Source organism: Schistocerca cancellata, chromosome 10, assembly GCF_023864275.1.
Source record: "Schistocerca cancellata isolate TAMUIC-IGC-003103 chromosome 10, iqSchCanc2.1, whole genome shotgun sequence".
NCBI classification, from domain to species: domain Eukaryota; kingdom Metazoa; phylum Arthropoda; class Insecta; order Orthoptera; family Acrididae; genus Schistocerca; species Schistocerca cancellata.
This window is the reverse complement of record NC_064635.1, coordinates 78521702-78546992: the sequence shown is the minus strand read 5'-3', so window position 1 is coordinate 78546992 and position 25291 is coordinate 78521702. Positions and strand designations below refer to the sequence as shown.

General features: G+C 44.6%; 1 protein-coding gene across 1 annotated transcript in view; it reads left to right on the top strand.

Moving 5' to 3' along the window:
• The window catches only part of LOC126106139 (uncharacterized), a 492342-nt gene that overhangs the window by 127 nt on the left and 466924 nt on the right, over positions 1–25291 (top strand). Inside the window, exon 2 of the mRNA XM_049912382.1 lies at positions 174–339. Within this exon, the coding sequence (XP_049768339.1) occupies positions 174–339 (166 nt within the window). The remainder of the gene's footprint in view (positions 1–173; positions 340–25291) is intronic.

Genomic DNA, 25291 nt, shown 5'->3' with positions numbered 1-25291 from the left:
ATTATAAGCAGACTGCAATGTCCTCAAAGTTTCTAAATACAGGCTGACGTGAAAACCTGCGGCTGCCCTTGCCCCTGCCCCCTTTCGCGACAGCAACAGCGTATTTGCGGCGGCCGCTGTGCGTTGGTAACGTAACGGCGGCCGCTGCGCACGCATTGATCGGCAACTGTCAGGCGGCGCAGTGCTGCCGCCTGGCGGCCGCCCCGCCACACTCCGCCAGCGGAGAACTGGGCCTGGCTCAGTGGCAGCCGGCAGGCCAGCTAGCGGTGGCCGGTGCGGTCCGTGGCTCCCGTGGTCGCGAGTTCGAGGTTTGCCCAGGCGCCGGGATAGCCCGCTCAGGTAAGGAAGGGCCCGGCCCGCTGCTGCGCTTCCGTCTCTCTCGTCCGCTACTTAAAAACCTGCTAGCATTTTTACGTACCTTTAATTTTTGGGTCGTCACTCACCCGACCGGTTCGATGTGGCCGGCAACAGTTTCCTCACCTGTGGCGGTCTCTTCGTCTCACAGCAACATTTCCAGCAAACGTCACCAATTATTTCTCGGATATATTGCAATTCCTGCCTCCCCCTTACAGTTCTCGTCCTCTACGGCCTCCAACGCAAGACCAGCACTTTAGTACTTACCAGCCCAGATTGAGGGAATAACCATTAGTGTGAAACGGCGCTTGCTCCCCTCGTACACGACGTCTTGCAATCCGCGTAAATGCAGGTCAACAGGTAGTCCCATACACCTCGATTCCAGAAATCCATTCGACGCTGCACCGCGTCGGGCTACTGAGATTCGATCACTCGGAGTATCTTCGCAATTACGTGACTACCTCGAGGAACCTTCGGCTGATAGAAACCAGTTCATTATACTGGATGGCGAAAGTTCAACAAAAGTGATGTTAAGTAAGGCCTCAATAGTACGCAATCTGCATCTTCGGTGTTCTTTGCTTCGTGAGAGAGCCGAGAGGAGGTCAGGATGGCTACTGGGTTACCGTGGGAGATAATGCATTTGTTTAAAGACATAAAAGTAATCGGAGTGCTAAGCAGATTAGAATATGAGTACGGAAAGAAGCGCAAGACTGTATCAATCGCTTTCTATTCACAGTTTACAGCTGAATCGAAGCTAGAGTGCTGAATAAGTATTGTGATTGTCACAAGTATAAAAGTAACCGGAGTGCTGAGAAAATAAGAAGATAAGGATATGTCTGTACTAATAATTTGTGATCAGCAACAAGTGCTTAGTGAAAAAAAAAGGTTTTTTTTTTTTTGCAAAATTTGTAACGAACGGCTTAGTGTGTTACTCCCCCACACCGATATCTTGCAAATAGCGCCTCTAATGTTACCATTATACATAAACGATTTGTAAGATACCATCTGAAGCATTGTGATATTATTCGTTTATGGTGTTGTTGTGTACAGGAAAAAAGTCGTCAATAGGCGATCAGAAGGAAATGCTCAAAGACTTGTAGTAGCTGTAATGAGTGCCACATCTGTTTAAATGTGTATAAATGTAAAATAATGCGTAGTTACGACAATGGAAAAGAACTTGATTTTGTCCGATTACATAACAACGGTGGTGTACATCTCAAGCACATCAAGCTGTACAAATAGTTAGGGGCAATAGTAAATAACGGCATGAATGGGACAGTCACGAGAAATCAGAACTAGGGAGGACGAAAGGAAGGCTTAATTTAGTGGATGATGTCTCGGAAAAAGCAATGCATATGTAATGGGAAAGGGCGTACAAGACGGTAAAGTGACACATGCTAGAATACTGTTCCAGCTTTCGGACTCCTGATCAGATCGATGAGGAAATAGAGTTCGAACCGCCTCAGAGATGCGTTGCAACGGTCGTAACAGGATGGTATAGCCCACACCAAACTATAATACATACTAGGGTAACTTAAATGGGTCTCTTTAGCAGAAACTGCTTTCGGTAAGTTTAGAAAACCTGTAGTCGAAGAAGAAAGTAATCCACGTGGGATACCTGTAACATTCTACAAAGCACTTGCTCCGCTTCCAGCAGTAATTTATCGTAGTTCGCTGGAGCAAAAGAGTACCTAGAGACTGGAAAATAGCGCAGGTCATTCCTGTTTTCAAAAAGGTACTTAGGACAGATGCACATAATTATGGACCGATATCGTTGACGTCGATCTGTTGTAGAATTATGTAACATGTTTTATGCCCATGAACCGTGACATTTTCGAAGAATGAAAATCTCCTCTATAAAAGTCAACATGGCTTCTGCAAACAGAGATCTTACGATACTCAGCTCGCTCTGCTCTTCCGTGAGGTCCATAGCACTGTAGACAACGGCGCTCATGTCGATGCCTGTTCCTTGACTTCAGGAAAGCATTTGACACCGTCCCTCACTGCCAGTTAATGAAAAAAAATGCGAGCTTACCGAGTATCTACCAGATTTGTGACTCGATTCAAGACTTTCTTGCAGAGAGCACTCAACACGTCGCTCTTAACGGGACAAAATCGACTGGTGCAAAGATAATTTCCGGAATACCCCGAGGGACTTTTGACAGTACCGCTACTGTTTACAGTGTGTGTAATTGATTTAGTAGAATGCGTCGGAAGCTTTTTAAGACTGTTTGCAGATGCGGTTGTCTATAAGAATGAAGGAACGGCAGAAGACAGTATCGATTTGGCAGTTGCCCCTGAACGTAAATGCACTCCTGGAAATTGAAATAAGAACACCGTGAATTCATTGTCCCAGGAAGGGGAAACTTTATTGACACATTCCTGGGGTCAGATACATCACATGATCACAGTGACAGAACCACAGGCACATAGACACAGGCAACAGAGCATGCACAATGTCGGCACTAGTACAGTATATATCCACCTCTCGCAGAAATGCAGGCTGCTATTCTCCCATGGAGACGATCGTAGAGATGCTGGATGTAGTCCTGTGGAACGGCTTGCCATGCCATTTCCACCTGGCGCCTCAGTTGGACCAGCGTTCGTGCTGGACGTGCAGACCGCGTGAGACGATGCTTCATCCAGTCCCAAACATGCTCAATGGGGGACAGATCCGGAGATCTTGCTGGCCAGGGTAGTTGACTTACACCTTCTAGAGCACGTTGGGTGGCACGGGATACATGCGGACGTGCATTGTCCTGTTGGAACAGCAAGTTCCCTTGCCGGTCTAGGAATGGTAGAACGATGGGTTCGATGACAGTTTGGATGTACCGTGCACTATTCAGTGTCCCCTCGACGATCACCAGTGGTGTACGGCCAGTGTAGGAGATCGCTCCCCACACCATGATGCCGGGTGTTGGCCCTGTGTGCCTCGGTCGTATGCAGTCCTGATTGTGGCGCTCACCTGCACGGCGCCAAATACGCATACGACCATCATTGGCACCAAGGCAGAAGCGACTCTCATCGCTGAAGACGACACGTCTCCATTCGTCCCTCCATTCACGCCTGTCGCGACACCACTGGAGGCGGGCTGCACGATGTTGGGGCGTGAGCGGAAGACGGCCTAACGGTGTGCGGGACCGTAGCCCAGCTTCATGGAGACGGTTGCGAATGGTCCTCGCCGATACCCCAGGAGCAACAGTGTCCCTAATTTGCTGGGAAGTGGCGGTGCGGTCCCCTACGGCACTGCGTAGGATCCTACGGTCTTGGCGTGCATCCGTGCGTCGCTGCGGTCCGGTCCCAGGTCGACGGGCACGTGCACCTTTCGCCGACCACTGGCGACAACATCGATGTACTGTGGAGACCTCACGCCCCACGTGTTGAGCAATTCGGCGGTACGTCCACCCGGCCTCCCGCATGCCCACTATACGCCCTCGCTCAAAGTCCGTCAACTGCACATACGGTTCACGTCCACGCTGTCGCGGCATGCTACCAGTGTTAAAGACTGCGATGGAGCTCCGTATGCCACGGCAAACTGGCTGACACTGACGGCGGCGGTGCACAAATGCTGCGCAGCTAGCGCCATTCGACGGCCAACACCGCGGTTCCTGGTGTGTCCGCTGTGCCGTGCGTGTGATCATTGCTTGTACAGCCCTCTCGCAGTGTCCGGAGCAAGTATGGTGGGTCTGACACACCGGTGTCAATGTGTTCTTTTTTCCATTTCCAGGAGTGTAAGTGTAACATATTGCGCATACATAGGGGAAGAAATCCACTGCTGTACAACTACACTGCTGATGAGAAACTGTTGGAAACAGTATCTACCGTAAAATATGTACGACTAACTAGCCAGATCGACCTTAAGTGGAATGACCACGTAAAACAAATAATAGAAAAATCAAACACAACACTTTCATAGGAATAACCTTAACGAAACGTAACTGGTCCACGAAGGGAGTGGCTTACAAGGCGCTTGTTCGGCCGGGTCTTGCGTATTTGTTCAACAGTCTGGGATCTTTAACAGACAGGGCTGATGAAGAGAGAGAGAAGATCCAACGAAGGGCGGAGCGTTTCGTCACTGGATAGTTAGGAAGGCGCGAGAGCGTTACAGAGAGGTTCAACAAAATCCAGTGGGAGACGTTACGCAACACGGAGAGGGTCACTACTGAAATTTCGACAGAGTGCCTTTAAAGGAAGACTCGAACAACATATTACTTTCTCCCACACACATCTCTGGAAATGACCACGGTTAGAAAATTGGAGAAATCAGAGATAATACAGAGGCTTACCGACAATCATTTTCCCCACGAGGTTTTCGCGGGTTGTACAGCTAGGGGGGATCAGTTAGTGGTACCAGAAATACCCTCCGCTACACACCGTCAGGTGGCTTGCGGAGTAATGCAGAGATTAATTGGAATCTGACATCTCACATATGACTCGTGCGAATAGTATAATACTGATTGTTGCACGTACAGAGGTATGTAGGCAGTTCTTTGCCCTTGTCTCAAGACGCGAATAGAATAATATAGAAAACTGGTAATATTGGTACGATGTATACTCCAGCAGCTTGCGGATTATCTGTATAGATGCAGATATTTAGTGTTATGTAATACTGGAGGACGTTCTCATAAGTTTAAACCTCAGATTAATGCCTTTATCTGAGATTAATAGACCTTTTTTGACAAGGGAGTGTACCCCATACGCCCCCTTTGCTTCGCCGTCTAGCGCTGTTCGCTTCCTGTGTATTCCTTCACTTCGGCTACTGCGTGGTCCAAAACTTTTATATCTCGTTCCTCTTTAATCTCATTTCTACCGCCCGTCGAAACTTCCGTCTTTCTTTGGATTACACTCTGTAATTAGTAGAGAGTAGTTTTCAATCCATTCAACAGGTCCTGCAGTTTTTTCAGAGAGGATAGCAACGCACGCCTGCGAATCCTATCATTGATATCCCTTTTTTAATCTCATTTCGGCCACAGAGTAGATTAGAAGTACGCCGGTTAGGTTATCTTGTACAGAAGTTCGAAATCTCCCAAGTTCTATTGAAATGTGCGACTGGATTCGTGATTTGCTACCAGAAAAGTTGTAGTAGTTGACGGGAAGTTATCTGCTGAAACAGAAGAAACATATGTGGTCCCCCAAACAAGTGTTATAGGCCCTCTGTTGGTCTTAATGTACATAATCTGTTTAGTTGACTATCTGAGCTGGTGTCGTACATGTTTGCAGATGATGCAGCATCACACGCTCTAGGACAGTCACCAGAAGATCAAAAAGAATTGTGTAATGATTTGCACAACGTATCTCTGGGATACGAAAGCAGCAATTGACCCTAACATGTGAGGTCCTCCATGTGAGTATTAAAAAAATCCAGTGAATTCCAGTAACACGATAAATAACACAGATTTAAAGATTGTCGATTCAGCTAACAATAACTACCTACAGACTGAAATTACGAATGTCCGCAGGTCGTGGTCTCGCGGTCGCGTTCTCGCTTCCCGAGCATGGGGTCCCGGGTTCGATTCCCGGCGGGGTCAGGGATTTTCACCTACCTCGATATGACTGGGAGTTTGTGTTGTCCTCATCATTTCATCATCGTTTCTGAAAGTGGCGAGATTGGCCTGTGCAAAGGTTGGGAATTTGTACGGGCGTTGATAACCGCGCAGTTGAGCGCCCCACAATCCAAACATCATCATCATCATCATCAAATTATGAACAACTTAAAAATTGTAAGCATCACATAGAAAGTGTTGTGGAGAATTCTTGCAGTTGTATATCGCAATGGTCTTCACATATTTGCCTTAAAGAAATTAAGAAAATTACTGCTTTTCACGCTTTACTGCTAGATACATGTCGTTCGTTAAGGCAGCATTTCATTAGTAGAATACTTGAAAGATGCAAGAAATCTACTAAGTGCCTACACAACACATGTATTTCCTCTTCTGGAGTAATGCTGCTCGATATGGGAACCTTACCGGGTAGGGTTCACGCAGAAGATACAAAAAAGATGAAAGATCGGCAGCTCATTTCGTATTGTAAGGACGAGAAAGTCACGGATGTGATAAGCCAGTTCGGGTGGCAATCAATAAAACAAAGGCGTTTTTCGTTGCTGCGAAATTTTTTCTCTAAATTTGAATCATCGTATTTCTCCTATATGTAGGGTGAAATGACCGTCGTAATAAAATAAGAGAAAACAAATCTCGCACTGAAAGATTTGAGTGTTCAGTATTTCCACGCACTATTCGAGACTGCGCAGCAGCCGAGAAATAGTGTGAAATCATCCCTAAACAATTAAATGTGAGTTTCGAAGTAGTCATGTACATGAAATCGCAAAGTGCTTCCATGCTTTCTCCTTACAGAAAATCGGAACCACACACTGTTTTTCACAGGCTGCTGGTCGATGAAGGTCGTTGGTTGAAACGTCGATACGGAACCTCTCTACGGATATCTAGCGCAGTCGCGTGACCCCATTACAGTAATCGACGAAGATTCTGTTTAGAGTGCAGGAATTTCGCGGTATGTGACACCGTTTGACAGCTGCATATATATTCAACATTCTACATTAACGTGGCTGCCGGAGAGTGTTTTATTCTCCCGGCCGGAGTGGCCGAGCGGTTCTACATCCACATTTATACTCCGCAAGCCACCCAATTGTGTGTGGCGGAGGGCACTTTACGTGCCACTGTCATTACCTCCCTTTCCTCTTCCAGTCGCGTATGTTTCACGGGAAGAACGACTGCCGGAAATCCTCCGTGCGCGCTCGAATCTCTCTAATTTTATATTCGTGATCTCCTCGGGAGGTGTAAGTAGAGGGCAGCAACATATTCGATACCTCATCCAGAAACACACCCTCTCGAAACCTGGACAGCAAGCTACACCGCGATGCAGAGCGCCTCTCTTGCAGAGTCTGCCACTTGAGTTTGGTAAATATCTCCGTAACGCCCCCCCCCCCCCCCAGGAGCCATGGACCTTGCCGTGCCTCAGTGATACAGATAGCCGTACTGTAGGTACAACCACAATGGAGGGGTATCTGTTGAGAGGCCAGACAAACGTGTGGTTCCTGAAGAGGGGCAGCAGCCTCTTCAGTAGTTGCAAGGGCAACAGTCTGGATGATTGATGATCTGGCCTTGTAACAATAACCAAAACGGCCTTGCTGTGCTGGTACTGCGAACGGCTGAAAGCAAGGGGAAACTACAGCCGTAATTTTTCCCGAGGGCATGCAGCTTTACTGTATGATTAAATGATGATGGCGTCCTCTTGGGTAAAATATTCCGGAGGTAAAATACTCCCCCATTCGGATCTCCGGGCGGAGACTACTCAAGAGGATGTCGTTATCAGGAGAAAGAAAACTGGCGTTCTACGGATCGGAGCGTGGAATGTCAGATCCCTTAATCGGGCAGGTAGGTTAGAAAATTTAAAAAGGGAAATGGATAGGTTAAAGTTAGATATACTGGGAATTAGTGAAGTTCGGTGGCAGGAGGAACAAGACTTCTGGTCAGGTGACTACAGGGTTATAAACCCAAAGTCAAATAGGGGTAATGCAGGAGTGGGTTTAATAATGAATAGGAAAATAGGAATGCGGGTAAGCTACTACAAACAGCATAGTGAACGCTTTATTGTGGCCAAGATAGATACGAAGCCCACACCTACTACAGTAGTACAAGTTTATATGCCAACTAGCTCTGCAGATGACGAAGAAATTGAAGAAATGTATGATGAAATAAAAGAAATTATTCAGATAGTGAAGGGAGACGAAAATTTAAGTCATGGGTGATTGGAATCCGAGTGTAGGAAAAGGGAGAGAAGGAAACGTAGTAGGTGAATATGGATTGGGGCTAAGAAATGAAAGAAGAAGCCGCCTAGTAGAATTTTGCACAGAGCACAACGTAATCATAGCTAACACTTGGTTTAAGAATCATGATAGAAGGTTGTATACATGGAACCGTGGAGATACTAAAAGGTATCAGATAGATTATATAATGGTAAGGCAGAGATTTAGGAACCTGGTTTTAAATTGTAAGACATTTCCAGGGGCAGATGTGGACTCTGAACACAATCTATTGGTTATGACCTGTAGATTAAAACTGAAGAAACTACAAAAAGGTGGGAATTTAAGGAGATGGAACCTGGATAAACTGAAAGAACCAGAGGTTGTACAGAGTTTCAGGGAGAGCATAAGGGAACAATTGACAGGAATGGGGGAAAGAAATACTGTAGAAGAAGAATGGGTACCTTTATGGGATGAAACAGTGAAGGCAGCAGAGGATCAAGTAGGTAAAAAGACGAGGGCTAGTAGAAATGCTTGGGTAACAGAAGAAATATTGAATTTAATTGATGAAAGGAGAAAATATAAAAATGCAGTAAATGAAGCAGGCAAAAAGGAATACAAACGTTTCAAAAATGAGATCGACAGGAAGTGCAAAATGGCTAAGCAGGGATGGCTAGAGGACAAATGTAAGGATGTAGAGGCTTAGCTCACTAGGGGTAAGATAGATACTGCCTACAGGAAAATTAAAGACACCTTTGGAGATAAGAGAACCACTTGTATGAACATCAAGAGCTCAGATGGAAACCCAGTTCTAAGCAAAGACGGGAAAGCAGAAAGGTGGGAGGAGTATATAGAGGGTCTATACAAGGGCGATGTACTTGAGGACAATATTATGGAAATGGAAGAGGATGTAGATGAAGATGAAATGGGAGATACGATACTGCGTGAAGAGTTTGACAGAGAACTGAAAGACCTGAGTCGAAACAAGGCCCCGGGAGTAGACAACATTCCATTGGAACTACTGACGGCCTTGGGAGAGCCAGTCCTGACAAAACTCTACTATCTGGTGAGCAAGATGTATGAAACAGGCGAAACACCCTCTGACTTCAAGAAGAATATAATAATTTCAATCCCAAAGAAAGCAGGTGTTGACAGATGTGAAAATTACCGAACAATCAGTTTAATAAGCCACAGCTGCAAAATACTAACACGAATTCTTTACAGACGAATGGAAAAACTAGTAGAAGCCGACCTCGGGGAAGATCAGTTTGGATTCCGTAGAAATACTGGAACACGTGAGGCAATAATGACCTTACGACTTATCTTAGAAAAAAGACTAAGGAAAGGCAAACCTACGTTTCTAGCATTTGTAGACTTAGAGAAAGCTTTTGACAATGTTGACTGGAATACTCTCTTTCAAATTCTAAAGGTGCCAGGGGTAAAATATAGGGAGAGAAAGGCTATTTACAATTTGCACAGAAACCAGATGGCAGTTATAAGAGTCGAGGGACATGAAGCAGTGGTTGGGAAGGGAGTGAGACAGGGTTGTAGCCTCTCCCCGATGTTATTCAATCTGTATATTGAGCAAGCAGTAAAGGAAACAAAAGAAAAATTCGGAGTAGGTATTAAAATCCATGGAGAAGAAATAAAAACTTTGAGGTTCGCCGATGACATTGTAATTCTGTCAGAGACAGCAAAGGACTTGTAAGAGCAGTTGAACGGAATGGATGGTGTCTTGAAGGAAGGATATAAGATGAACATCAACAAAAGCAAAACGAGGATAATGGAATGTAGTCGAATTAAGTCGGGTGATGTTGAGGGTATTAGATTAGGAAATGAGACACTTAAAGTAGTAAAGGAGTTTTGCTATTTGGGGAGCAAAATAACTGATGATGGTCGAAGTAGAGAGGATATAAAATGTAGACTGGCATTGGCAAGGAAAGCGTTTCTGAAGAAGAGAAATTTGTAAACATCGAGTACAGATTTAAGTGTCAGGAAGTCATTTCTGAAAGTATTTGTATGGAGTGTAGCCATGTATGGAAGTGAAACATGGACGGTAAATAGTTTGGGCAAGAAGAGAAAAGAAGCTTTCGAAATGTGGTGCTACAGAAGAATGCTGAAGATTATATGGGTAGACCACATAACTAATGAGGAAGTATTGAATAGGATTGAGGAGAAGAGAAGTTTGTGGCACAACTTGACCAGAAGAAGGGATCGGTTGGTAGGACATGTTCTGAGGCATCAAGGGATCACCAATTTAGTATTGGAGGGCAGTGTGGAGGGTAAAAATCGTAGGGGGAGACCAAGAGATGATTACACTAAGCAGATTCAGAAGGATGTAGGTTGCAGTAGGTACTGGGAGATGAAGAAGCTTGCACAGGATAGAGTAGCATGGAGAGCTGCATCAAACCAGTCTCAGGACTGAAGACCACAACAACAACAACAACTCCGTAACGCTATCACTCTTACCAAAGAACCCTGTGACGAAACGCGCCGATCTTCTTTGGGTCTTCTCTATCTCCTCCGTCAACCCGAGCTGGTACGGATCCCACACTGATGAGTAATACTCAAGTATAGGTCGAACGAGTGTTTTGCAAGCCACCTCCTTTGTTGATGGACTACATTTTCTATGGACTCTCCCAATGAATCTTAACTTGGTACCCGCCTTACCAACAATTAATTTTATATGATCATTCCACTTCAAATCGTTCCGCACGCATACTCCCAGATATTTTACAGAAGTAACTGCTACCAGTGTTTGTTCCACTATCATATAATCATACAATAAAGGATCCTTCTTTCTATGTATTCGCAATACATTACATTTGTCAGTTGCCAATCCCTGCACCAGGCGCCTATCCGCTGCAGATGTTCCTGCATTTCGCTGCAATTTTGTAATGTTGCAACTTCTCTGTATACTACAGCTTCATCTGCGAAAAGCCGCATGGAACTTCCGAGACTATCTACTAGGTTCTAGGCGCTTCAGTCTGGAACCGCGAGACCGCTACGGTCGCAGGTTGCAATCCTGCCTCAGGCATGCATGTGTGTGATGTCCTTAGGTTAGTTAGGTTTGAGTAGTTCTAGGGGACTGATGACCTCAGATGTTAAGTCCCATAGTGCTCAGAGCCATTTGAACCATTTGTTTTATTCCCGTATCATCCCTTCTTGCGCCTCCCCTTTTTCCTCTTCCATTCTGAGCTTCATCTCCGAGTGTCGTGGAATCTCTCCGTCTTTTCCGTAGTGATCATTTCGCAAGGAGGCTGTGGGAGGAAGTAGTACGAGGAGCGTTCAGTAAGTAACGCAACATTTTTTTCCTGAAAGCGGCTTGGTTTTATTCAGGATTCCACTACAGCATATTATTCTCCACTCTTTTTACTTTAAAACCCTATTTTTGCACATAACCTCCGTTCAGTGCGAAGGTCTTAAGCCACCTTGCTGGGTGAGTCTGTGTGCCCGCATGGTACCATCTTATTGGTCAACGTCGGAGCCAATGACTTGCGCCAAACAGGTGGAAGTCGGAAGGTGCGAGATCCGGGCTGTAGGTGGACAAGGAGAGTACTCAAGCGAAGTTCTGAGAGCCCCTCTCGGGTGCGCGAACTTGTGTGAGCGCTTACGTTGTCTTGGAGAAGCAGTTCGTTTCTTCAGTTTCCCGAGGGTAACACAGTACACTTCAGAGTTGATCGTGGCACCATGATATAAAGCAGAACAACACGCTCAGAGTCCCACAAGACGGTCGCACGATTTTACGGGCTGCGGGGGCGGGTTTGAAATTTTTCTTGTAACAAGGGAACCTCCCCATCGCACCCCCCTCAGATTTAGTTATAAGTTGTCACAGTGGATAGGCCTTGAAAAACTGAACACAGATCAATCAAGAAAACAGGAAGAAGTTGTGTGGAACTAGGAAAAAAATAAGCAAAATATACAAACTGAGTAGTCTATGTGTAAGATAGGCAACACAAGGACAGTGTGCGATCAGGAACGCCGTGGTCCCGTGGTTAGCGTACGCAGCTGTGGAACGAGAGGTCCTTGGTTCAAGTCTTCCCACGAGTGAAAAGTTTAATTTCTTTTTTTTCGCAGTTATGATCTGTCCGTTCGTTCATTGACGTCTCTGTTCACTGTAATAAGTTTAGTGTCTGTGTTTTGCGACCGCACCGCAAAACCGTGCGATTAGTAGACGAAAGGACGTGCGTCTCCAATGGGAACCGAAAACATTTGATCGCAAGGTCATAGGTCAACCGATTCCTCCACAGGAAAACACGTCTATTCTATACGACACTGGTGACGGCATGTGCGTCACATGACAGGAATATGTTGTCGACCCACCTAACTTGTACTCTTGGCGAATGGGTAAAAAGATTCTTCTACCTTGCCCGATTTACGTTTTCTTGTGGATGTGATCATCACTCCCAAAAAAGTGATGAAAACATAAGAGCTTGTCACATAAACTGCAACAAATGAATGCAACAGTTTCACAGTCGCACAGTTTTCCCTGTGCTCTGTCAAAAAATATGTTTTTAACTTTTTCAAATTTTTCCGTGTGTAGACCGTCAAGTCCTGCATATGTCCTGGAATTTTGGAGAGCTAAGTTGATTGTGTGTGAGTGCCTGAACTTTGATAATTGTCTGAAAATAAAAAATTAAAATTTTCTCTCGAGGGAAGACTTGAACCAAGGACCAATGGTTCCATAGCTGCTCACGTTAACCACAGGGCCACGGCGCTACTGGGCTGATACTCTCCTTAATGTTGCCTATCTTCAGCATGGACTACTCAGTTTGTATATTTTTCTTATTTTTTTGATAGTTCCACACAACTTCTTCCTGTTTTCTCCATTGATCTGTGTTCAGTTTTTCAAGGCCTGTCCACTGTGCCAACTTATAACTAAATCTGAGGGGGGTGCGATGGGGAGGTTCCCTTGTAAGGAGAGGTGGTGTGGCGTCACTCAACGGATTGTGGTATTCGGTTCGAAGTGATGAACTCATGTTTCAAAGCCTGTGTCGATGTTCGACAAAAACACTGTCACGACTAGCCTCGGAGCAAGCAATTCCGCGCAGGCGATCCTTCGTTGTCCTCTCTGGTCTTCTGTGAGGAGTCGAGGAACCCAGTGGCTGCACACCCAGCTGGTGGACGAGTGTGTCCGCGCTACCGACACAGACGTTCAGGTGAACAGCGAAGTGTTTGATTGTGATCCCTTGATCTCCTCGAATGAGAGTGTCCCCGCGTTACGACACTGGACGAGTCACAGCTGTGTGCGACCGTCCGGCACGCGGGAGATCGGACAGGCTTACGCCACCTCGTTGCCGTGATGAGACACTTCTCGCCCGACGACTCACCGTGCTTTCGTTCCCTACCAGGTCTCCGTAGACATTCTGCTAGCTCCTATGACTACCTGCGGTGCTCTGGTTTTCCGCTAAAAGAAACTCAATGACAGCTCTCTGCTTGGAACAAACCTCCGTTATGGACGCCATTTTGAAGGCTATGTATAGAGTCGCCGCCTATCGGAAATTCATGAAACTATAGACGCTGGAGAGGAAATATTCAGAGATGTCCCACAACAAATTCCACCGAGCGAGTTGGCGCAGTGGTTAGCACACGGAACTCACATTCGGGAGGACGACGTTTCAATCCCGCGTCCGGCCATCCTGATTGAGGTTTTCCGTGATTTCCATAAATCGCTCCAGGCAAACACCGGGACCGTTCCTTCAAAAGGGCACGGCCGATTTCCTTCCCCATCCTTCCCTAATCCGATGAGACCGATGACCTTGCTGTTTAGTCTCTTCGCCCCAAAGAAACCAACCCGACCCACAACAAATTCCGCATCCTTTCAACGGAAATTGGTTGAGACAAAAATTGTTTTGTGTTATTTATTGAACAAAGGCAACGGTCTTGACGCAGTGGAGACGCCGGTTCCCGTCAGATCACCGAAGTTAAGCGCTGTCGGGAGTGGCCGGCACTCGGATAGGTGACCGTCTGGGCCACCGTGCGCTGTTGCCATTTTTGGGGTTGCACTCTGCCTCGTGATGCCAACTGAGCAGCCACTCGACCGAACAGTAGCGGCTCCGGTCATCTCTCACGTTTCCTAGGCGGGACTAGTTTACTGGCCAGCTCCCATGTGTTCTGCCGAGTTGTTGTCTCCATTTTACCCAAAATATTTCAACGACTGACCAGGCCAACTTTTCAGGGTGCTTCGAATTTTGGCGTTACGTGTATTCGCTGCCTGAACTACAACCTGACATTGAACTGGTGTTGCTCTCGCGCCACTGTTTATAGCCGAGTGCGATTCCCCGCGCTCACGGTATCATATGATGCTTTTTCGTTTCATTTTTTTCCCCCAAAGCGCACACTCACATTTTTTTAAAATCTTATGGGACTTAACTGCTAAGGTCATCAGTTCCTAAGCTTACACACTACTTAACTCGAACCTCCACCGGGACCAGCCGTTCTTTTTTTTTTTTTTTTTTTGTTCCATTTTATAAGGCACGGGGTATCTCATACAGACGACATGAACCCCTCTTGTCATTATTCATTTAGTGAATCAGTGACATGAAGGAAAACTTTCAGGGATCCTGAATAAGTCTGGGTATACAGGGTTTGGACAAGGCTGTGGGCTAGTACCCGTGGTCTAGGGGTAGCGTCTTTGATTCATAATCAAAAACGTCTTTGGTCCCGGGTTCGATCCCCGCCACTGCCTAAATTTTGATAAATAATCAGCATTGGCGGCCGAAGACTTCCGGCATAAGAAGTCAGCCTCGTTCTGCCAACGGCCTTGTCAAAGAGGGCGGAAGAGCGGATAGAGGTTCAGGGCACTCTCTTGTCCTAGGGGTGGGAAATTGCCCCTAAAGGCGGAAGAATCAGCAATGATCAACGACATGAGGATGTAGAAGGCAATGGAAACCACTGCATTAAAGGCACATAATGTGTATCCACAGGACATGTGGCCTGTAATTGAAGAAGTGTCATGACGATCTCTCCATTGGCAAAAGATTCCAGAATAGTCCCCCATTCGGATCTCCGGGAGGGGACTGCCAAGGGGGTGTTACCATGAGAAAAAGATTGAATAACCAACGAAAGGATAACGTTCTACGAGTCGGGGCGTGGAATGTCAGAAGCTTGAACGTGGTAGGGAAACTAGAAAATATGAAAAGGGAAATGCAAAGGCTCAATCTAGATATAGTAGGGGTCAGTGAAGTGAAGTGGAAGGATGACAAGGATTTCTGGTCAGATGAGTATCGGGTAATATCAACAGCAGCAGAAAATGGTATAACAGGTGTAGGATTCGTTATGAATAGGAAGGTAGGGCAGAGGGTGTGTTACTGTGAACAGTTCAGTGACCGGGTTGTTCTAATCAGAATCGACAGCAGACCAACACCGACAACGATAGTTCAAGTATACATGCCGACGTCGCAAGCTGAAGATGAACAGATAGAGAAAGTGTATGAGGATATTGAAAGGGTAATGCAGTATGTAAAGGGGGACGAAAATCTAATAGTCATGGGCTACTGGAATGCAGTTGTAGGGGAAGGAGTAGAAGAAAAGGTTACAGGAGAATATGAGCTTGGGACAAGGAATGACACAGGAGAAAGACTAATTGAGTTCTGTAACAAGTTTCAGCTAGTAGTAGCAAAAACTCTGTTCCAGAATCACGAGAGGAGGAGGTATACTTGGAAAAGGCCGGGAGATACGGGAAGATTTCAATTAGATTACATTATGGTCAGACAGAGATTCCGAAATCAGATACTGGATTGTAAGGCGTACCCAGGAGCAGATATAGACTCAGATCACAATATAGTAGTGATGAAGAGTAGGCTGAAGTTCAAGACATTAGTCAGGAAGTCAATACGCAAAGAAGTGGGATACGGAAGTATTAAGGAATGACGAGATACATTTGAAGCTCTCTAACGCTATAGATACAGAAATAAGGAATAGCGCAGTAAGCAGTACAGTTGAAGAGGAATGGACATCTCTAAAAAGGGCCATCACAGAAGTTGGGAAGGAAAACATAGGTACAAAGAAGGTAGCTGCGAAGAAACCATGGGTAACGGAAGAAATACTTCAGTTGATTGGTGAAAGGAGGAAGCACAAACATGTTCCGGGAAAATCAGGAGTCGGTCGGTGTGGCCATGCGGTTCTAAGCGCTACAGTCTGGAACCGCGCGACCGTTACGGTCGCAGGTTCGAATCCTGCCTCGGGCATGGATGTGTGTGATGTCCTTAGGTTAGTTAGGTTTAAGTAGTTCTAAGTTCTATGGGACTGATGACCTCAGTAGTTAAGTCCCATAGTGCTCAGAGCCATTTGAAAATCATGAATACAGAAATACAAGTCGCTGAGGAATGAAATAAATAAGAAAAACAGGGAAGCTAAGATGAAATGGCTGCAGGAAAAATGAGAAGACATCGAAAAAGATATGATTGTCGGATGGACAGACTCAGCATACAGGTAAGTCAAAACAACCTTTGGTGACATTAAAAGCAACGGTGGTAACATTAAGAGTGCAACGGGAATTCCACTGTTAAATGCAGAGGAGAGAGCAGATAGGTGGAAAGAATACATTGAAAGCCTCTATGAGGGTGAAGATTTGTCTGATGTGATAGAAGAAGAAACAGGAGTCGATTTAGAAGAGATAGGGGATCCAGTATTAGAATCGGAATTTAAAAGAGCTTTGGAGGACTTACGATCAAATAAGGCAGAAGGGATAGATAACATTCCATCAGAATTTCTAAAATCATAGGGGGAAGTGGCAACAAAACGACTATTCACGTTGGTGTGTAGAATATGTGAGTCTGGCGATATACCATCTGACTTTCGGAAAAGCATCATTCACACAATTCCGAAGACGGCAAGCGCTGACAAGTGCGAGAATTATCGCACAATCAGCTTAACAGCTCATGCATCGAAGCTGCTTACAAGAATAATATACAGAAGAATGGAAAAGAAAATTGAGAATGCGCTAGGTGACGATCAGTTTGGCTTTAGGAAAAGTAAAGGGACGAGAGAGGCAATTCTGACGTTACGGCTAATAATGGAAGCAAGGCTAAAGAAAAATCAAGACACTTTCATAGGATTTGTCGATCTGGAAAAAGCGTTCGACAATATGAAATGGTGCAAGCTGTTCGAGATTCTGAAAAAAGTAGGGGTAAGCTATAGGGAGAGACGGGTCATATACAATATGTACAACAACCAAGAGGGAATAATAAGAGTGGACGATCAAGAACGAAGTGCTCGTATTAAGAAGGGTGTAAGACAAGGCTGTAGCCTTGCGCCCCTACTCTTCAATCTGTACATCGAGGAAGCAATGATGGAAATAAAAGAAAGGTTCAGGAGTGGAATTAAAATACAAGGTGAAAGGATATCAAAGACACGATTCGCTGATGACATTGCTATCCTGAGTGAAAGTGAAGAAGAATTAAATGATCTGATGAACTGAATGAACAGTCTAATGAGTACACAGTATGGTTTGAGAGTAAATCGGAGAAAGACGAAGGTAATGAGAAGTAGTAGAAATGAGAACAGCGAGAAACTTAACATCAGGATTGATGGTCACGAAGTCAATGAAGTTAAGGAATTCTGCTACCTAGGCAGTAAAATAACCAATGACGGACGGAGCGAGGAGGACATCAAAAGCAGACTCGCTATGACAAAAATGGCATTTCTGGCCAAGAGAAGTCTACTAATATCATATACCGGCCTTAATTTGAGGAAGAAATTTCTGAGGATGTACGTCTGGAGTACAGCATTGTATGGTAGTGAAACATGGACTGTGAGAAAACCGGAACAGAAGAGAATCGAAGCATTTGAGATGTGGTGCTATAGACGAATGTTGAAAATGAGGTGGACTGATGAGGTAAGGAATGAGGAGGTTCTACGCAGAATCGGAGAGGAAAGGAATATGTGGAAAACACTGATAAGGAGAACGGACAGGATGATAGGACATCTGCCAAGACATGAGGGAATGGCTTCCATGGTACTAGAGGGAGCTGTAGAGGGCAAAAACTGCAGAGGAAGACAGAGATTGGAATAATTGAGGACGTAGGTTGCAAGTGCTACTCATTTCGATACACATACACACACGCACAAACACGCAGACAAACAGAGAGAGAGAGAGAGAGAGAGAGAGAGAGAGAGAGAGAGAGGGAATTTTGTTATGGTTTGTTATGGTTTCAGGGAGAACTGATACACATCCACCTTCAATTAGTTCCAAGAAAACCGCTAAATTAGTGGGGAGTTTTTCTTACATTGTAATAAAGACCGTAAGTTGTTACACCCATTCTGTTCTATGTCTAGAAAAGAAAGTGTGGATGGATTATACCCTCAGGCTCGCCACAATTCTTGTCTACAGACCAATCACATGAATGTCGCTGGCAGCCATGACTGAATTTCAATGTGGATATGATCATTACAAACCGTCTGCTAAACCAGTTTTTTTTCCTTTTTGTTATATTTACAAGAGACGGTTATAAATCTATACAGATTACAAAAATGTTTGTAAGATGTTTCACGGGGGCTGGGGGTGAAAACGGGTGTCATGAAAGCAGCAGCCAGGTTCTGCGGTAGTGTAAATAGGGATGAACGTGCTCATCTAGTAACAGTGGGGAACCGTCACAAGTTTCCTCTGATGTCGCACATACGTACGTTTTGAGGCAGTTGAAAAAAATTGTATTTAACTTTTCCCAGGATTAACTGAATGACACCCACACACCAAGCAAAGCTCACAAGCCCATAACACTATGAGTATTCACACATCTGCCAAAGTTTATTCCTACCAAGGAACGAGAGGAGTCCAATATGTAATGGAACACATTTTCTTCGCGGCCAGATTCGGACGAAAAAATGTGAAATTTGTTGTCAGACGTCGTAGAATATTCCTGCTTCAGCCCCTACAGTTTCATGAAGTTCCGATAGGTGGCGACGCTGTATGTAGCCTTCAAAATGGTGTCTTTAGCGGAGGTGCGTTCCAAGCAGAGGGCTGTCATGGAGTTTCTTTGTCGGAATACCAGAGAATCGCAGATATTCATAGGCGTCTGCAGAATGCCTACGGAGATCTGGCACTAAGCAAAAGCAAGGTGAGTCGTTGGCCAAGGCGTCAGTGATCATCGAACGGAGGTCGCGCTAACCTGTCCGATTTCCAGCATGCCGGCTGGCCGCACACAGCTCTGACTCCTGCAGAGTTGTACGTGCGGACACTCTCATTCAATGTGGTAGACGGGTCACAGACAGACACCTCGCTTCTCAGCTGGACGTCTCTGGTGGCAGTGTTGACACACTCGTACACCATTTGGTGTGTGACCGCTGAGTTCCCCGCCGCCTAACAGAAGGCCATAGAGAGCAATGAAGGACCACCTTTGCAGTGCTCATTGCACGTTATATGGCTGATCGGGACACTTTTTTGTCGGAGATCGTCACAGACGATGAAACATGGGTTTATCAAAAAAATGGTTCAAATGGCTCTGAGCACTATGGGACTCAACTGCTGAGGTCATTAGTCCCCTAGAACTTAGAACTAGTTAAACCTAACTAACCTAAGGACATCACAAACATCCATGCCCGAGGCAGGATTCGAACCTGCGACCGTAGCGGTCTTGCGGTTCCAGACTGCAGCGCCTTTAACCGCACGGCCACTTCGGCCGGCTCATGGGTTTATCACTTCGAATCGGAACCAAATGGCAGTCCATGAATGGTGCAAGGCAACCTCTCCTTCGAAGAAAAGGTTTGAAGCCGCGCTTTCAGCCGGTAAAGTCATGGCGATGTCCTGTCGAACTCTCAAGCGGTTATTCTGTTTGATGTCCTCTCTCACGGTGCGACGACCGACTCTAAAGTGTGTTGTGGTACCCTCAGAAAACTGGAGAAACGACTTCAGGGTGTCAAGGTCGCAAAAATGGACGAACCTCTGCTTCTCCATGACAACGCAAAGCCGTACGTAAGTCACCGCATCCGAGAAGAGCTCAAAAAACTGCATTGGACTGTTGTTCCTCATCCACCGTACAGCCCCAATCTCGCACCCTCCGACTTCAGTGTGCTTGGCTCAGTGAATGACGCACACCGCGGGAAGCAGTACATGAATGCTGGGGAGGTTATTGGAGCAGCAAGATTCTTGCTCCGATGTTGACATATAGGGTGGTACCATTCGCGCATAAGGGTCCTCCTAGTAAGGTTGTGTAAGACCGTCGCATTGAATTGAGATCATGTTGAAAAACAGGGTTTTGTAGGGTTGTAATCTGGTGTATTGGTATCCTGCTTTAAACCAACCTGCTTTCAGAAAAAAATGTGTTACATTACTTATTCAATGCCCCTCGTACTTCATCAAACAGACCGGATAAGCAGTGGATGGCTGCTAACTGCTAACGTAGTGACGGACACTACAAAATGCTTGGAAATTGCTGACGTAGGGGAATTCCACACACAGAAACAAGGTAACATGAAAGTGCAGACACACGAAAAATAGCGAATGAGGACTTTGGTATCTCTGCTGATAATTGCAATAATGTGTAGACTACAGGGAGATTGCCGGGTAGCAAAGAAATGGTTCAAACGGCTCTGAGCACTACGGGACTTAACTTCTGAGGTCATCAGTCCCCTAGAACTTAGAACTACTTAAACCTAACTACCATAAGGACATCAGACACATCCCTGCTCGAGGCAAGATTCGAACCTGCGACCGTAGCGGTCACGCGGTTCCAGACTGTAGCGCCTAGAACAGCTCGGCCGTGGTAGCAAAGAAATTACATCTGTAAAACCAACTGATTTACTGAAAAAAAGTTATTTTCATTTTTAATTGTGAAAGCTACTGAAAAAATACAGCTCAATGTTAAGTGCAACTTGAATTATTGAAAAGGCAGTTATCAACGAAAAATAACGTAACGTGAATACAGTTAGAAGTTTGTGAGAAAATTTGTAGTGGAGAGTATCTGCGGTCCGGAAAAAATATTTTAGAACTACACTGAAAACAATCTTGACCGTAATAAAATATTGTGTTGGTGCATAAGGTCGAAGCGTTGCTCCATAAGTTTAATAAACACAACACATACATAAAAAATGACTCTAAGCACTATGGGACTTAACATCTGTCGTCAGTCCCCTAGACTTATAACTACTTACACCTAACTAACCTAAGTACATCACACACATCCTTGCCCGAGGCAAGATTCGAACCTGCGACCGTAGCAGCAGCGCGGTTCTGAACTGAAGCGCCGAAAACCGCTCGACCACAGCGGCCGGCCAACAGATACATAAAACAGAGGCTTAAGTCCTCACTAATATATTCTCCTTCACTACTTACATCAGTCTGCCAACACTGGGGTAACTTTTCGACTCCGCGACTGTAGAAATCACGTTGTTTTGAGGCGAAGAATTCATCGAGCCATGTTTGAAGCGGATTTTAATCCGGAAAGGAAGTTCTTGAAGGGTCTTCGATAGAGATCAGAAAAGCTGAAAATCTGACGGCTCAAGATCAGGTGAATAATGTAGGTGCGGAATGATTTCCCAGCCTAATTCGAGTATAGTGCTTTTTGTCAGTGTGTCAGAATGCATCTGGGCGTTATCGCGGGGTGGCATCACTCCACGCAATCTTCCTGGTCGTTGTTCTTGGACTGCGTCTGCAAGACGTGTGAGTTGTCGACAGTAAACGCCAGCAGTGATGGTTACACCACAGGGAAGCAGTTTGTAGTACACCACACCGTCGCTGTTGCACCAGGTGCATAACATTATCTCTTGTGGATGCGCAGCTCTTTGTACGGGGTATTGGTGCTTTGTTTGGGCTCAACCATTCCTTTCTTTTCTTTATGTTAACATGAAGACACTTGTCACCAGGAACGATACAGGATAACAATGGTCGATGTCGTTCACGAGCCAGTTAATAACGAACACGGAGAGCTGCAAAAAACGGAATCACGCAAAAATCACAGCGAACATTGAGGCAATCGCCGGCCGCTGTGACCGAGCGGTTCTAAGCGCTTCAGTCTGGAACCGCGAGACTGCTACGGTCGCAGGTTCGAATCCTGCCTCGCTCATGGATGTGTGTGATGTCCTTAGGTTAGTTAGGTTTAAGTAGTTCAACGTTCTAGGGGACTGATGACCTCAGATGTTAAGTCCCACAGTGCTTAGAGCCATTTGAACCATTGAGGCAATCATTCCACCGACACACCCGGTTGAAGACACCCGTTTGACAGAACTCCGTGTCCTGCTGCGTGAACAAGTCCGCAACTGCCTGCCGCACATCCTCGTCAGACGGGAATCGCTGAACCTTCAAAGCTTTCTCTAAGAGACGCAAAGCGTGATAGCCGTGTGGGGAGAGATCAGGGCTATAGGGCGGGTGGTCGAGTGTTCACCACCTGAGTTAGCGTAGCTTCTGCGGTATGGAGAAGTGCGTTAGAGTACTACGAAGCAGCAGCGTCGTCCCAGCAGTGGTCTTTGGCGGACGTGCTGTCCCGTACACATTCTTCATTCTCCGATGGATGTTTACCGGTGTTGGACCTTAGGCAGCCACTAAAAGAATGACAGCACGTCGGTCCTCATTTGGTAATGCCGTCACCGTAGTTCACGTTTCCGCATTTACTGCACGCACGTGGGAAACTCACGAATGCCACATTAAGTGTAATGAAAAATTAATTTATTTAAGATCCATTTCTTCTTCTGCGCAATCCTGAAAAAGGTCACTCGTCGCAGTAACAGTTAAACAGCTTTCTTTGGTTTAGTTCACGAAATGCAACAACTTCTAATCTTCTCACGCTATTGAAGGCCATAGAAGCCTGGAATAGTCTTTTCCAAATTATGGTAGATGGAGTCGGAGGATTTTGTTAATCCTGCCTTTGGAATTCTTGTGATGATATTTCCATAGAAACTTTCATCGCGTAACACATACTTCATTATTTCTGATAGAGAAATTTTCATTTACCTTCAAAATGTTTCAGTATAAATAAATATTTTGATTACCTGTTTCACCCCGTCAGGGGTTGATTTCCAAAAGCACTGAAACATGCGTCTTTCGTTTCTAACCGCGACGTCAGACACAAATTTTCGTAGATGTAGATTCAAACAAGCTTTCATAATAAAATTCTGCTATGGAAACTTTCATCGCCTATGCCCCCCCCCCCTCTCCTAAGGGTTTGAATATACGAAAAACTGAAAAACGTTTTTTTTATTTCTGAGAAGCCAAATACAAATTTTCATAGATTTCACAATAAAGGATGACAGCCAAAATCAGTTGCAGGATAAAATTTTTTATTAAAATTCTTGACCAAGGTTTCGGTACATATAAATATACCTTCATCAGAAGTAAAACTTCCTGAACAGAAAGACACATTCATTAGAAAAGCCATATCAACGAAAGTGAGAAACAGAAGCTTAAGTAACGGTGAAATTACTACAGTAATGTAGGTACAAAACCATTAGTACTTACTAAAATTACATCACGCAATGGAGGATAATAAAAACAATTATGCCAAAGGCGTCGTCAGTAATTAAAACATCATCTCCATTTGTACAACATGTGTAATGGGCACAGGGTCAAAGCGAACAGTATTAACAGCATTACTTCACTTATGAACTATTGAGACACGAGTGTGAAAGCACTAGGGCAGATGGTTTCGCCGAGAGAGGGCACTTGCATGTGCCAGACTCGCGCATATTAAAATCCATAAATACGTACATAAGCGCATCAAAAAATTATTAAAGGTTGTGTTAATTCAAACTCTGTCTTAATAAGTAAAACGGATCAGGCCAATTAAAGACATTTATGTAAAATAGAAATATAGAACCAATTTATCTGTATCCTAGTGTCAAACGGATAAAGCTTGCGCTTGGAACATCTGACGAGAGAGGGCACTAGTGTAATGCGCGAGAGTCTCGCGTAACTTAGGCAGTGAAATACATACTAGCGAAACAACAAAAAATGTTATAATAAAACGAAAACATTCTGTCATTATGAATAAAACATGTTAGTCATTTAACCATACATACACATTGAAATTCATAACAAACAAACACCACAATATGTAGAATCCCAACAAGACAGGAAAAGCGCATTTCACCGGCATTAACAAGCAAGAAAATAACTACTAGTCAGCCAGACTATGTTACATTAAGGCAATGAGGGGTTTGAAACTATCTAAAAAATTTTTGTTTCGAAGCTGCACCTGTTCATTAAGAACAAAACCGTCTTTTAGAGACAGATGCTTGAAAATCTCTAATTCTTCGAGCAAGTCTAGTTTGTAACCTTTATTAGCTTCATGAAGCAGCTCTACGTCGTCCAGTTCACTTGGCGTGTGCCGTAAGAGCCATAGATGTTCAGCAAAGGTGGAATTATATACGTTTTCCCCATTTTTACCTAACAAGTGTTCTTTATACCTAACTTTAATGGGTCTACCTGTCTGCCCTATGTAATAGTTTGGGCAGTCGTTACACGTAATTTTGTATACCCCGGACTTAGTGCTGAGTTCTTCTCGTGTTCCAATATTATGAATTACTCTACGTTTCAGGCTATTATTTACGGAAAAGGCAACTCTATAACCGTATTGTTTCTGTAAAAGTCTTCTTATCTTATATGAAACGTTCCCTAAAAATGGAATAGAAATAAAGTTATTACTCTCATACTTTATTTCCCTGTTATCTCCTAAAGTAGAAAATTTTACAGCTGTTTTTTTCTTAGCAATTTGGCCAATTAATTTAGGGTCGTATCCATTATTAGTAGCTATTGATTTTAATAAAGATATTTCATTTTCAAAACAATTCTGTGCTAAAGGTGTGTTCACAGCGCGATGAACTGCGGAATGAAAAAAGGCGATCTTGTGAGTTTGAGGATGACAGGAATCTGCTGGAATAATATTATCAGAAAAAGTTTCTTTACGAAAAATGTCGAAGCTAATAGTGTTACCCGATAACTTGAGTTTCAAATCAAGAAAATGGAGTTCTCTCTCGTTATTTTGAATCTCTTTTGTGAATTTCATTTTCTCATGAAAACTGTTGAAAACATGAAACAGTTGTTGTAGATCTTGGTCACACCCTTGAAACAGTATGAGTATATCATCAACATAACGAGCATAAAAAGAAATCTTATTGCCTAACGTAGGATTGTTTTTGAAGAAATTTTCTTCTAGTGCATTCACAAAAATGTCAGCTAAGATGCCAGCTAACGGGCAACCCATGGCTAAGCCGAATGGTTGTTCATACATTTTACCATTAAACTGGAAG